At 38.8% G+C, this 13881-nt stretch overlaps 1 protein-coding gene across 1 annotated transcript in view; it reads left to right on the top strand.

Moving 5' to 3' along the window:
• Positions 1–13881, top strand: part of LOC137352793 (mucin-22-like) — a 191329-nt gene that overhangs the window by 96439 nt on the left and 81009 nt on the right. Inside the window, exon 5 of the mRNA XM_068018621.1 lies at positions 11499–11609. Coding sequence (XP_067874722.1) covers positions 11499–11609 — 111 coding nt within the window. The remainder of the gene's footprint in view (positions 1–11498; positions 11610–13881) is intronic.

Below are 13881 nucleotides of genomic sequence, written 5' to 3'. Positions count from 1 at the left end.
TGTGCAGTGTGTGGATATCAGTATAGTTATAGACAGGAGTGGGATATTGACAGTGTACAGTGTGTAGATATCAGTATAGTTATAGACAGGAGTGGGATATTGACAGTGTGCAGTGTGTGGATATCAGTATAGTTATAGACAGGAGTGGGATATTGACAGTGTACAGTGTGTAGATATCAGTATAGTTATAGACAGGAGTGGGTTATTGACAGTGTACAGTGTGTAGATATCAGTATAGTTATAGACAGGAGTGGGTTATTGACAGTGTACAGTGTGTAGATATCAGTATAGTTATAGACAGGAGTGGGATATTGACAGTGTACAGTGTGTAGATATCAGTATAGTTATAGACAGGAGTGGGATATTGACAGTGTACGGTGTGTGGATATCAGTATAGTTATAGACAGGAGTGGGGTATTGACAGTGTACAGTGTGCAGATATCAGTATAGTTATAGACAGGAGTGGGATATTGACAGTGTGCAGTGTGTGGATATCAGTCGAGTTAGCGACAGGAGTGGGATATTGTCAGGGTACAGTGTGTGGATATCAGTATAGTTATAGACAGGAGTGGGATATTGAGTGAGCACAGTGTGTAGATATCAGTATAGTTAGAGACAGGAGTGGGATATTGACAGTGTACAGTGTGTAGATATCAGTATAGTTATAGACAGCAGTGGGATATTGACAGTGTGCAGTGTGTAGATATCAGTAGAGTTATAGACAGGAGTGGGATATTGACAGTGTACAGGGTGTAGATATCAGTATAGTTATAGACAGGAGTGGGATATTGACAGTGTACAGGGTGTAGATATCAGTAGAGTTATCGACAGGAGTGGGATATTGACAGTGTGCAGTGTGTAGATATCAGTAGAGTTATAGACAGGTTTGGGATATTGACAGTGTACAGTGTGTGGATATCAGTATAGTTATAGACAGGAGTGGGATATTGACAGTGTACAGTGTGTGGATATCAGTATAGTTATAGACAGGTTTGGGATATTGACAGTGTACAGTGTGTGGATATCAGTATAGTTATAGACAGGAGTGGGATATTGACAGTGTACAGTGGGTAGATATCAGTATAGTTATGGACAGGAGTGGGATATTGACAGTGTACAGGGTGTAGATATCAGTATAGTTATAGAAAGGAGTGGGATATTGACAGTGCACAGTGTGTGGATATCAGTATAGTTATGGACAGGAGTGGGATATTGACAGTGTACAGTGTGTGGATATCAGTATAGTTATAGAAAGGAGTGGGATATTGACAGTGCACAGTGTGTGGATATCAGTATAGTTATAGACAGGAGAGGGATATTGAGATTGTACGGTGTGTAGATATCAGTATAGTTACAGACAGGAGTGGGATATTGACAGTGTACAGTGTGTGGATATCAGTACAGTTATAGACAGGAGTGGGATATTGTCAGTTTACAGTGTGTAGATATCAGTATGGTTATAGACAGGAGTGGGATATTGACAGTGTACAGTGTGTAACTATCAGTACAGTTATTAACAGGAGTGGGATATTGTCAGTGTACATTGTGTAACTATCAGTACAGTTATTAACAGGAGTGGGATATTGTCAGTGTACAGTTTGTAACTATCAGTACAGTTATTAACAGGAGTGGGATATTGTCAGTGTACAGTGTGTAACTATCAGTACAGTTATTAACAGGAGTGGGATATTGTCAGTGTACAGTTTGTAACTATCAGTACAGTTATTAACAGGAGTGGGATATTTTCAGTGGACAGTGTGTAACTATCAGTATAGTTATTAACCGGAGTGGGATATTGACAGTGTACAGTGTGTAACTATCAGTACAGTTATTGACAGGAGTGGGATATTGTCAGTGTACAGTGTGTAACTATCAGTACAGTTATTAACAGGAGTGGGATATTGTCAGTGTACAGTGTGTAACTATCAGTACAGTTATTGACAGGAGTGGGATATTGTCAGTGTACAGTGTGTAACTATCAGTACAGTTATTAACAGGAGTGGGATATTGTCAGTGTACAGTGTGTAACTATCAGTACAGTTATTAACAGGAGTGTGATATTGTCAGTGTCCAGTGTGTAACTATCAGTACAGTTATTGACAGGAGTGGGAAATTGTCAGTGTACAGTGTGTAACTATCAGTACTGTTATTAACAGGAGTGTGATATTGTCAGTGTACAGTGTGTAACTATCAGTACAGCTATGAACAGGAGTGGGATATTGTCAGTGTACAGTGTGTAACTATCAGTACAGTTATTAACAGGAGTGGGATATTGTCAGTGTAATGTGTGTAACTATCAGTACAGTTATTAACAGGAGTGGGATATTGTCAGTGTACAGTGTGTAACTATCAGTACAGTTATTAACAGGAGTGGGATATTGACAGTGTACAGTGTGTAACTATCAGTACAGTTATTAACAGGAGTGTGATATTGTCAGTGTACAGTTTGTAACCATCAGTACAGTTATTAACAGGAGTGGGATATTGTCAGTGTACATTGTGTAACTATCAGTACAGTTATTAACAGGAGTGTGATATTGTCAGTGTACAGTGTGTAACTATCAGTACAGTTATTAACAGGAGTGTGATATTGTCAGTGTACAGTGTGTAACTATCAGTACAGTTATTAACAGCAGTGTAATACTGTCAGTGTACAGTTTGTAACTATCAGTACAGTTATTAACAGGAGTGGGATATTGTCAGTGTACAGTGTGTAACTATCAGTACAGTTATTAACAGGAGTGGGATATTGTCAGTGTACAGTGTGTAACTATCAGTACAGTTATTAACAGGAGTGGGATATTGTCAGTGTACAGTTTGTAACTATCAGTACAGTTATTAACAGGAGTGGGATATTGTCAGTGTACAGTGTGTAACTATCAGTACAGTTATTAACAGCAGTGGGATATTGCCAATGTACAGTTTGTAAAAATCAGTACAGTTATTAACAGGTGTGGGATATTGTGGGTGTACAGTTTGTAACAATCAGTACAGTTATTAACAGGAGTGGGATATTGTCAGTGTACAGTGTGTAACTATCAGTACAGCTATTAACAGGAGTGGGATATTGTCAGTGTCCAGTGTGTAACTATCAGTACAATTATTAACAGGAGTGGGATATTGTCTGTGTACAGCGTGTAACTTTCAGTACACTTAGTAACAGGAGTGGGATATTGACAGTGTACAGTGTGTAACTATCAGTACAGTTATTAACAGGAGTGGGATATTGTCAGTGTACAGTGTGTAACTATCAGTACAGTTATTGACAGGAGTGGGATATTGTCAGTGTACAGTGTGTAACTATCAGTACAGTTATTAACAGGAGTGGGATATTGTCAGTGTACAGTGTGTAACTATCAGTACAGTTATTGACAGGAGTGGGATATTGTCAGTGTACAGTGTGTAACTATCAGTACAGTTATTAACAGGAGTGGGATATTGTCAGTGTACAGTGTGTAACTATCAGCACAGTTATTAACAGGAGTGCGATATTGTCAGTGTCCAGTGTGTAACTATCAGTACAGTTATTAACAGGAGTGGGATATTGTCAGTGTCCAGTGTGTAACTATCAGTACAGTTATTAACAGGAGTGGGATATTGTCAGTGTACAGTGTGTAACTATCAGTACAGTTATTAACAGGAGTGGGATATTGACAGTGTCCAGTGTGTAACTATCGGTACACTTATTAACAGGAGTGGGATATTGTCAGTGTACAGTGTGTAACTATCAGTACAGTTATTAACAGGAGTGGGATATTGTCAGTGTCCAGTGTGTAACTATCAGTACTGTTATTGACAGGAGTGGGATATTGTCAGTGTACAGTGTGTAACTATCAGTACAGTTATTAACAGAAGTGGGATATTGTCTGTGTACAGTGTGTAACTATCAGTACAGTTATTAACAGGAGTGGGATATTGTCAGAGTACAGTGTGTAACTATCAGTACAGTTATTAACAGGAGTGGGATATTGTCAGTGTACAGTGTGTAACTATCAGTACAGTTATTAACAGGAGTGGGAAATTGTCAGTGTACAGTGTGTAACTATCAGTACTGTTATTAACAGGAGTGGGATATTGTCAGTGTACAGTGTGTAACTATCAGTACAGTTATTAACAGGAGTGTGATATTGTCAGTGTCCAGTGTGTAACTATCAGTACAGTTATTAACCGGAGTGTGATATTGTCAGTGTACAGTGTGTAACTATCAGTACAGTTATTAACAGGAGTGGGATATTGACAGTGTACAGTGTGTAACTATCAGTACTGTTATTAACAGGAGTGTGATATTGTCAGTGTACAGTGTGTAACTATCAGTACAGTTATGAACAGGAGTGGGATATTGTCAGTGTACAGTGTGTAACTATCAGTACAGTTATTAACAGGAGTGGGATATTGTCAGTGTACAGTGTGTAACTATCATTACAGTTATTAACAGGAGTGGGATATTGTCAGTGTACAGTGTGTAACTATCAGTACAGTTATTAACAGGAGTGGGATATTGTCAGTGTACAGTGTGTAACTATCAGTACAGTTATTAAAAGGAGTGGGATATTGACAGTGTACAGTGTGTAACTATCAGTACAGTTATTAACAGGAGTGTGATATTGTCAGTGTACAGTTTCTAACTATCAGTACAGTTATTAACAGGAGTGGGATATTGTCAGTGTACATTGTGTAACTATCAGTACAGTTATTAACAGGAGTGTGATATTGTCAGTGTACAGTGTGTAACTATCAGTACAGTTATTAACAGGAGTGTGATATTGTCAGTGTACAGTGTGTAACTATCAGTACAGTTATTAACAGGAGTGTGATATTGTCAGTGTACAGTGTGTAACTATCAGTACAGTTATTAACAGGAGTGGGATATTGTCAGTGTACAGTGTGTAACTATCAGTACAGTTATTAACAGGAGTGGGATATTGTCAGTGTACAGTGTGTAACTATCAGTACAGTTATTAACAGGAGTGGGATATTGTCAGTGTACAGTTTGTAACTATCAGTACAGTTATTAACAGGAGTGGGATATTGTCAGTGTACAGTGTGTAACTATCAGTACAGTTATTAACAGCAGTGGGATATTGCCAATGTACAGTTTGTAAAAATCAGTACAGTTATTAACAGGTGTGGGATATTGTGGGTGTACAGTTTGTAACTATCAGTACAGTTATTAACAGGAGTGGGATATTGTCAGTGTACAGTGTGTAACTATCAGTACAGTTATTAACAGGAGTGGGATATTGTCAGTGTACAGTGTGTAACTAGCAGTACAGATATTAACAGGAGAGGGATATTGTCTGTGTACAGTGTGTAACTATCAGTATAGTTATTAACAGGAGTGGGATATTGACAGTGTAAAGTGTGTAACTATCAGTACAGTTATTAACAGGAGTGGGATATTGTCAGTGTAGAGTGTGTAACCGTCAGTCCAGTTATTGACAGGAGTGGGATATTGTCAGTGTACAGTGTGTAACTATCAGTACAGTTATTAACCGGAGTGTGATATTGTCAGTGTACAGTGTGTAACTATCAGTACAGTTATTAACAAGAGTGGGATATTGTCAGTGTACAGTATGTAACTATCAGTACAGTTATTAACAGGAGTGGGATATTGTCTGTGTACAGTGTGTAATTTTCAGTACAGTTATTAACAGGAGTGGGATATTGACAGTGTACAGTGTGTAACTATCAGTACAGTTATTAACAGGAGTGGGATATTGTCTGTGTACAGCGTGTAACCATCAGTACAGTTATTAACAGGAGTGGGATATTGACAGTGTACAGTGTGTAACTATCAGTACAGTTATTAACAGGAGTGGGATATTGTCAGTGTACAGTGTGTAACTATCAGTACAGTTATTGACAGGAGTGGGATATTGTCAGTGTACAGTGTGTAACTATCAGTACAGTTATTAACAGGAGTGGGATATTGTCAGTGTACAGTGTGTAACTATCAGTACAGTTATTGACAGGAGTGGGATATTGTCAGTGTACAGTGTGTAACTATCAGTACAGTTATTAACAGGAGTGGGATATTGTCAGTGTACAGTGTGTAACAATCAGTACAGTTATTAACAGGAGTGGGATATTGTCAGTGTCCAGTGTGTAACTATCTGTACAGTTATTAACAGGAGTGGGATATTGTCAGTGTCCAGTATGTAACTATCAGTACAGTTATTAACAGGAGTGGGATATTGTCAGTGTACAGTGTGTAACTATCAGTACAGTTATTAACAGGAGTGGGATATTGTCAGTGTCCAGTATGTAACTATCGGTACACTTATTAACAGGAGTGGGATATTGTCAGTGTCCAGTATGTAACTATCAGTACAGTTATTAACAGGAGTGGGATATTGTCAGTGTACAGTGTGTAACTATCAGTACAGTTATTAACAGGAGTGGGATATTGTCAGTGTACAGTGTGTAACTATCAGTACAGTTATTAAAAGGAGTGGGATATTGACAGTGTACAGTGTGTAACTATCAGTACAGTTATTAACAGGAGTGTGATATTGTCAGTGTACAGTTTCTAACTATCAGTACAGTTATTAACAGGAGTGGGATATTGTCAGTGTACATTGTGTAACTATCAGTACAGTTATTAACAGGAGTGTGATATTGTCAGTGTACAGTGTGTAACTATCAGTACAGTTATTAACAGGAGTGTGATATTGTCAGTGTACAGTGTGTAACTATCAGTACAGTTATTAACAGGAGTGTGATATTGTCAGTGTACAGTGTGTAACTATCAGTACAGTTATTAACAGGAGTGGGATATTGTCAGTGTACAGTGTGTAACTATCAGTACAGTTATTAACAGGAGTGGGATATTGTCAGTGTACAGTGTGTAACTATCAGTACAGTTATTAACAGGAGTGGGATATTGTCAGTGTACAGTTTGTAACTATCAGTACAGTTATTAACAGGAGTGGGATATTGTCAGTGTACAGTGTGTAACTATCAGTACAGTTATTAACAGCAGTGGGATATTGCCAATGTACAGTTTGTAAAAATCAGTACAGTTATTAACAGGTGTGGGATATTGTGGGTGTACAGTTTGTAACTATCAGTACAGTTATTAACAGGAGTGGGATATTGTCAGTGTACAGTGTGTAACTATCAGTACAGTTATTAACAGGAGTGGGATATTGTCAGTGTACAGTGTGTAACTAGCAGTACAGATATTAACAGGAGAGGGATATTGTCTGTGTACAGTGTGTAACTATCAGTATAGTTATTAACAGGAGTGGGATATTGACAGTGTAAAGTGTGTAACTATCAGTACAGTTATTAACAGGAGTGGGATATTGTCAGTGTAGAGTGTGTAACCGTCAGTCCAGTTATTGACAGGAGTGGGATATTGTCAGTGTACAGTGTGTAACTATCAGTACAGTTATTAACCGGAGTGTGATATTGTCAGTGTACAGTGTGTAACTATCAGTACAGTTATTAACAAGAGTGGGATATTGTCAGTGTACAGCGTGTAACCATCAGTACAGTTATTAACAGGAGTGGGATATTGACAGTGTACAGTGTGTAACTATCAGTACAGTTATTAACAGGAGTGGGATATTGTCAGTGTACAGTGTGTAACTATCAGTACAGTTATTGACAGGAGTGGGATATTGTCAGTGTACAGTGTGTAACTATCAGTACAGTTATTAACAGGAGTGGGATATTGTCAGTGTACAGTGTGTAACTATCAGTACAGTTATTGACAGGAGTGGGATATTGTCAGTGTACAGTGTGTAACTATCAGTACAGTTATTAACAGGAGTGGGATATTGTCAGTGTACAGTGTGTAACAATCAGTACAGTTATTAACAGGAGTGGGATATTGTCAGTGTACAGTGTGTAACTATCAGTACAGTTATTAACAGGAGTGGGATATTGTCTGTGTAAAGCGTGTAACCATCAGTACAGTTATTAACAGGAGTGGGATATTGACAGTGTACAGTGTGTAACTATCAGTACAGTTATTAACAGGAGTGGGATATTGTCAGTGTACAGTGTGTAACTATCAGTACAGTTATTGACAGGAGTGGGATATTGTCAGTGTCCAGTGTGTAACTATCAGTACAGTTATTAACAGGAGTGGGATATTGTCAGTGTCCAGTGTGTAACTATCAGTCCTGTTATTGACAGGAGTGGGATATTGTCAGTGTACAGTGTGTAACTATCAGTACAGTTATTAACAGAAGTGGGATATTGTCAGTGTACAGTTTGTAACTATCAGTACAGTTATTAACAGGAGTGGGATATTGTCAGTGTACATTGTGTAACTATCAGTACAGTTGTTAACAGGAGTGTGATATTGTCAGTGTACAGTGTGTAACTATCAGTACAGTTATTAACAGGAGTGTTATATTGTCAGTGTACAGTGTGTAACTATCAGTACAGTTATTAACAGGAGTGTGATATTGTCAGTGTACAGTTTGTAACTATCAGTACAGTTATTAACAGGAGTGGGATATTGTCAGTGTACAGTGTGTAACTATCAGTACAGTTATTAACAGGAGTGGGATATTGTCAGTGTACAGTGTGTAACTATCAGTACAGTTATTAACAGGAGTGGGATATTGTCAGTGCACAGTTTGTAACTATCAGTACAGTTATTAACAGGAGTGGGATATTGTCAGTGTACAGTGTGTAACTATCAGTACAGTTATTAACAGCAGTGGGATATTGCCAATGTACAGTTTGTAAAAATCAGTACAGTTATTAACAGGTGTGGGATATTGTGGGTGTACAGTTTGTAACTATCAGTACAGTTATTAACAGGAGTGGGATATTGTCAGTGTACAGTGTGTAACTATCAGTACAATTATTAACAGGAGTGGGATATTGTCAGTGTACAGTGTGTAACTATCAGTATAGTTATTAACAGGAGTGGGATATTGACTGTGTACAGTGTGTAACTATCAGTACAGTTATTAACAGGAGTGGGATATTGACAGTGTAGAGTGTGTAACCGTCAGTCCAGTTATTGACAGGAGTGGGATATTGTCAGTGTACAGTGTGTAACTATCAGTACAGTTATTAACCGGAGTGTGATATTGTCAGTGTACAGTGTGTAACTATCAGTACAGTTATTAACAAGAGTGGGATATTGTCAGTGTACAGTATGTAACTATCAGTACAGTTATTAACAGGAGTGGGATATTGTCTGTGTACAGTGTGTAACTTTCAGTACAGTTATTAACAGGAGTGGGATATTGACAGTGTACAGTGTGTAACTATCAGTACAGTTATTAACAGGAGTGGGATATTGTCTGTGTACAGCATGTAACTTTCAGTACAGTTATTAACAGGAGTGGGATATTGACAGTGTACAGTGTGCAACTATCAGTACAGTTATTAACAGGAGTGGGATATTGTCAGTGTACAGTGTGTAACTATCAGTACAGTTATTGACAGGAGTGGGATATTGTCAGTGTACAGTGTGTAACTATCAGTACAGTTATTAACAGGAGTGGGATATTGTCAGTGTACAGTGTGTAACTATCAGTACAGTTATTGACAGGAGTGGGATATTGTCAGTGTACAGTGTTTAAATATCAGTACAGTTATTAACAGGAGTGGGATATTGTCAGTGTACAGTGTGTAACTATCAGTACAGTTATTAACAGGAGTGGGATATTGTCAGTGTCCAGTGTGTAACTATCAGTACAGTTATTAACAGGAGTGGGATATTGTCAGTGTCCAGTGTGTAACTATCAGTACAGTTATTAACAGGAGTGGGATATTGTCAGTGTACAGTGTGTAACTATCAGTACAGTTATTAACAGGAGTGGGATATTGACAGTGTCCAGTGTGTAACTATCGGTACACTTATTAACAGGAGTGGGATATTGTCAGTGTCCAGTGTGTAACTATCAGTACAGTTATTAACAGGAGTGGGATATTGTCAGTGTCCAGTGTGTAACTATCAGTACTGTTATTGACAGGAGTGGGATATTGTCAGTGTACAGTGTGTAACTATCAGTACAGTTATTAACAGAAGTGGGATATTGTCAGTGTACAGTGTGTAACTATCAGTACAGTTATTAACAGGAGTGGGATATTGTCAGAGTACAGTGTGTAACTATCAGTACAGTTATTAACAGGCGTGGGATATTGTCAGTGTACAGTGTGTAACTATCAGTACAGTTATTAACAGGAGTGGGATATTGTCAGTGTACAGTGTGGAACTATCAGTACTGTTATTAACAGGAGTGTGATATTGTCAGTGTACAGTGTGTAACTATCAGTACAGTTATTAACAGGAGTGGGATATTGTCAGTGTACAGTGTGTAACTATCAGTACAGTTATTAACAGGAGTGGGATATTGTCAGTGTACAGTGTGTAACTATCAGTACAGTTATTAACAGGAGTGTGATATTGTCAGTGTACAGTGTGTAACTATCAGTACAGTTATTAACAGGAGTGTGATATTGTCAGTGTACAGTGTGTAACTATCAGTATACTTATTAACAGGAGTGTGATATTGTCAGTGTACAGTGTGTAACTATCAGTACAGATATTAACAGGAGTGGGATATTGACAGTGTACAGTGTGTAACTATCAGTACAGTTATTGACAGGAGTGGGATATTGACAGTGTACAGTGTGTAACTATCAGTACAGTTATTAACAGGAGTGGGATATTGACAGTGTCCAGTGTGTAACTATCAGTACAGTTATTAATAGGAGTGGGATATTGTCAGTGTAAAGTGTGTAACTATCAGTACTGTTATTGACAGGAGTGGGATATTGTCAGTGTACAGTGTGTAACTATCAGTACAGTTATTAACAGCAATGGGGTGTTTCCCTCTATCTAACTATACTTTATTGTTTGACTTTATATTAATGGGTCTGGAATGCAAAGTTGTGGAAGTTATGCTTCTGATATTTTAAGCTCTGCTCAGAGCCTGTGTCAAGTGACTGTTTTCAGTTCTGGCCCCTCCCCTCAGGAAGGATATACTGTCCTCGGGGGCGGGGTGCAGTGCAGTGTTACCAGAATGATCCTGGGGCTGAAAGGGTTAAATTACGAGGACGGGTTGCACAGAATGGGCTTGTATTCCCTTGAGTGTAGAAGATGAAGGGGGTGATCGAATCGAGGGGCTTTAAGATGATTAAAGGATTCGATCGGGTCGATAGAGAGAAACTATTTCCTCTGGTGGGGTTGGGGGATTCCAGAACAAGGGGGCAGAACCTTAAAATCAGAGCCAGGCCGTTCAGGAGTGATGTCACGAAGCACTTCTTCACACAAAGGGGAGTGGGAATCTGAACCTAGAGATGATGCTGGGAAATGGGGAGAGCTGTGATGATTGACATGCTGGGTTTTTGTTGTTTAGGTGTTCCAATGGATATGAAGCAAAGGCGAGTGAATGGTGTTGAGATACAAACTACCAACAATCTGATTGAACTGTCCAGAGAGGCCGAATGGCCTTCTCCAGTATCGGTATTCTTATCTGAAGATGAACTTGACCTCACCTAACTCTTCTCTCTATCTTCAGAAAGATCACCCGCAGGAGTGACAGAGAATAAGAGTCCTCATGAAGACGTGATTAGTAACACACATTCCCACACCGTGACTACACTTGGTACGACCGACACAACACTGCTGGGTAAGTACCACCTCCTTCATTCACACGTAGCTTCCCAGTACAGTGGCAGAGTGTGTTGAAGGCTGCGGTAAGTGTGATATTTGCCTTATGCTCCTTCACTTGTTGTCACATCGTGTGTCGTTCTCATTAGACACAGAGACAGGAGTGGGATATTGATAACTTAAACTGTGTAGAAATCAGTCATTTTCTAGGCAGGAGTACGATATTAACACAGGAGAGTGAGTGGCTCACAGTAGCGATATACACTGAAGTTAGATATTGTCAGTGTCCAGTGTGCAGATATCAGTAGATTTGTACACAGGAGTGGGATATTGACAGTGTACAGTGTGTAGATATCAGTATAGTTATAGAAAGGAGTGGGATATTGTCAGTGTCCAGTGTGCAGATATCAGTAGATTTGTAGACAGGAGTGGGATATTGACAGTGTACAGTGTGTAGATATCAGTATAGTTATAGACAGGAGTGGGATATTGACAGTGTTCAGTGTGTGGATATCAGTAGAGTTAAAGACAGGAGTGGGATATTGACAGTGTACAGTGTGTAGATATCAGTATAGTTATAGACAGGAGTGGGATATTGACAGTGTACAGTGTGTAGATATCAGTATAGTTAGAGACAGCAGTGGGATATTGACAGTGTACAGTGTGTGGATATCAGTAGAGTTATAGACAGAAGTGGGATATTGACAGTGTACAGTGTGTAGATATCAGTATTGTTATAGACAGGAGTGGGATATTGACAGTGTACAGTGTGTAGATATCAGTATAGTTATCGACAGGAGTGGGATATTGACAGTGTATGGTGTGTAGATATCAGTAGAGTTATAGACAGGAGTGGGATATTGACAGTGTACAGTGTGTAGATATCAGTATAGTTATAGACAGGAGTGGGATATTGACAGTGTACATTGTTTAGATATCAGTAGAGTTATAGACAGGAGTGGGATATTGACAGTGTACAGTGTGTAGATATCAGTAGAGTTATAGACAGGAGTGGGATATTAACAGTGTACAGTGTGTAGATATCAGTATAGTTATAGACAGGAGTGGGATATTGACAGCGTACAGTGTGTGGATATCAGTATAGTTATAGACAGGAGTGGGATATTGACAGTGTACAATGTGTAGATATCAGTAGAGTTATAGACAGGAGTGGGATATTGACAGTGTACAGTGTGTAGATATCAGTATAGTTATAGACAGGAGTGGGATATTGACAGTGTACAGTGTGTGGATATCAGTATAGTTATAGACAGGAGTGGGATATTGACAGTGTACAGTGTGTAGATATCAGTATAGTTATAGACAGGAGTGGGATATTGACAGTGTACAGTGTGTGGATATCAGTTTAGTTATAGACAGCAGTGGGATATTGACAGTGTACAGTGTGTGGATATCAGTTTAGTTATAGACAGGAGTGGGATATTGACAGTGTACAGTGTGTAGATATCAGTATAGTTATCGACAGGAGAGGGATATTGACAGTGTGCAGTGTGTAGATATCAGTAGAGTTATAGACAGGAGTGGGATATTGACAGTGTACAGTGTGTAGATATCAGTATAGTTATAGACAGGAGTGGGATATTGACAGTGTACAGTGTCTGGATATCAGTTTAGTTATAGACAGGAGTGGGATATTGACAGTGTACAGTGTGTAGATATCAGTATAGTTATAGACAGGAGTGGGATATTGACAGTGTACGGTGTGTATATATCAGTATAGTTATAGACAGGAGTGGGATATTGACAGTGTACAGTGTGTAGATATCAGTATAGTTATAGACAGGAGTGGGATATTGACAGTGTGCAGTGTGTGGATATCAGTATAGTTATAGACAGGAGTGGGATATTGACAGTGTACAGTGTGTGGATATCAGTTTAGTTATAGACAGGAGTGGGATATTGACAGTGTACAGTGTGTAGATATCAGTATAGTTATAGACAGGAGTGGGATATTGACAGTGTACAGTGTGTAGATATCAGTATAGTTATAGACAGGAGTGGGATATTGACAGTGTACAGTGTGTAGATATCAGAATAGTTATAGACAGGAGTGGGATATTGACAGTGTACAGTGTGTGGATATCAGTGGAGTTAAAGACAGGAGTGGGATATTGACAGTGTACAGTGTGTAGATATCAGTAGAGTTATAGACAGGAGTGGGATATTGACAGTGTACAGTGTGTAGATATCAGTATAGTTATGGACAGGATTGGGATATTGACAGTGTACAGTGTGTGGATATCAGTATAGTTATAGACAGGAGTGGGATA

This window comes from Heterodontus francisci, chromosome 39 (assembly GCF_036365525.1).
Source record: "Heterodontus francisci isolate sHetFra1 chromosome 39, sHetFra1.hap1, whole genome shotgun sequence".
In the NCBI taxonomy this organism is placed as follows: Eukaryota; Metazoa; Chordata; class Chondrichthyes; order Heterodontiformes; family Heterodontidae; genus Heterodontus; species Heterodontus francisci.
Note: the sequence above shows the minus strand (reverse complement) of the source record. Positions and strands in the feature narration are given on the sequence as shown.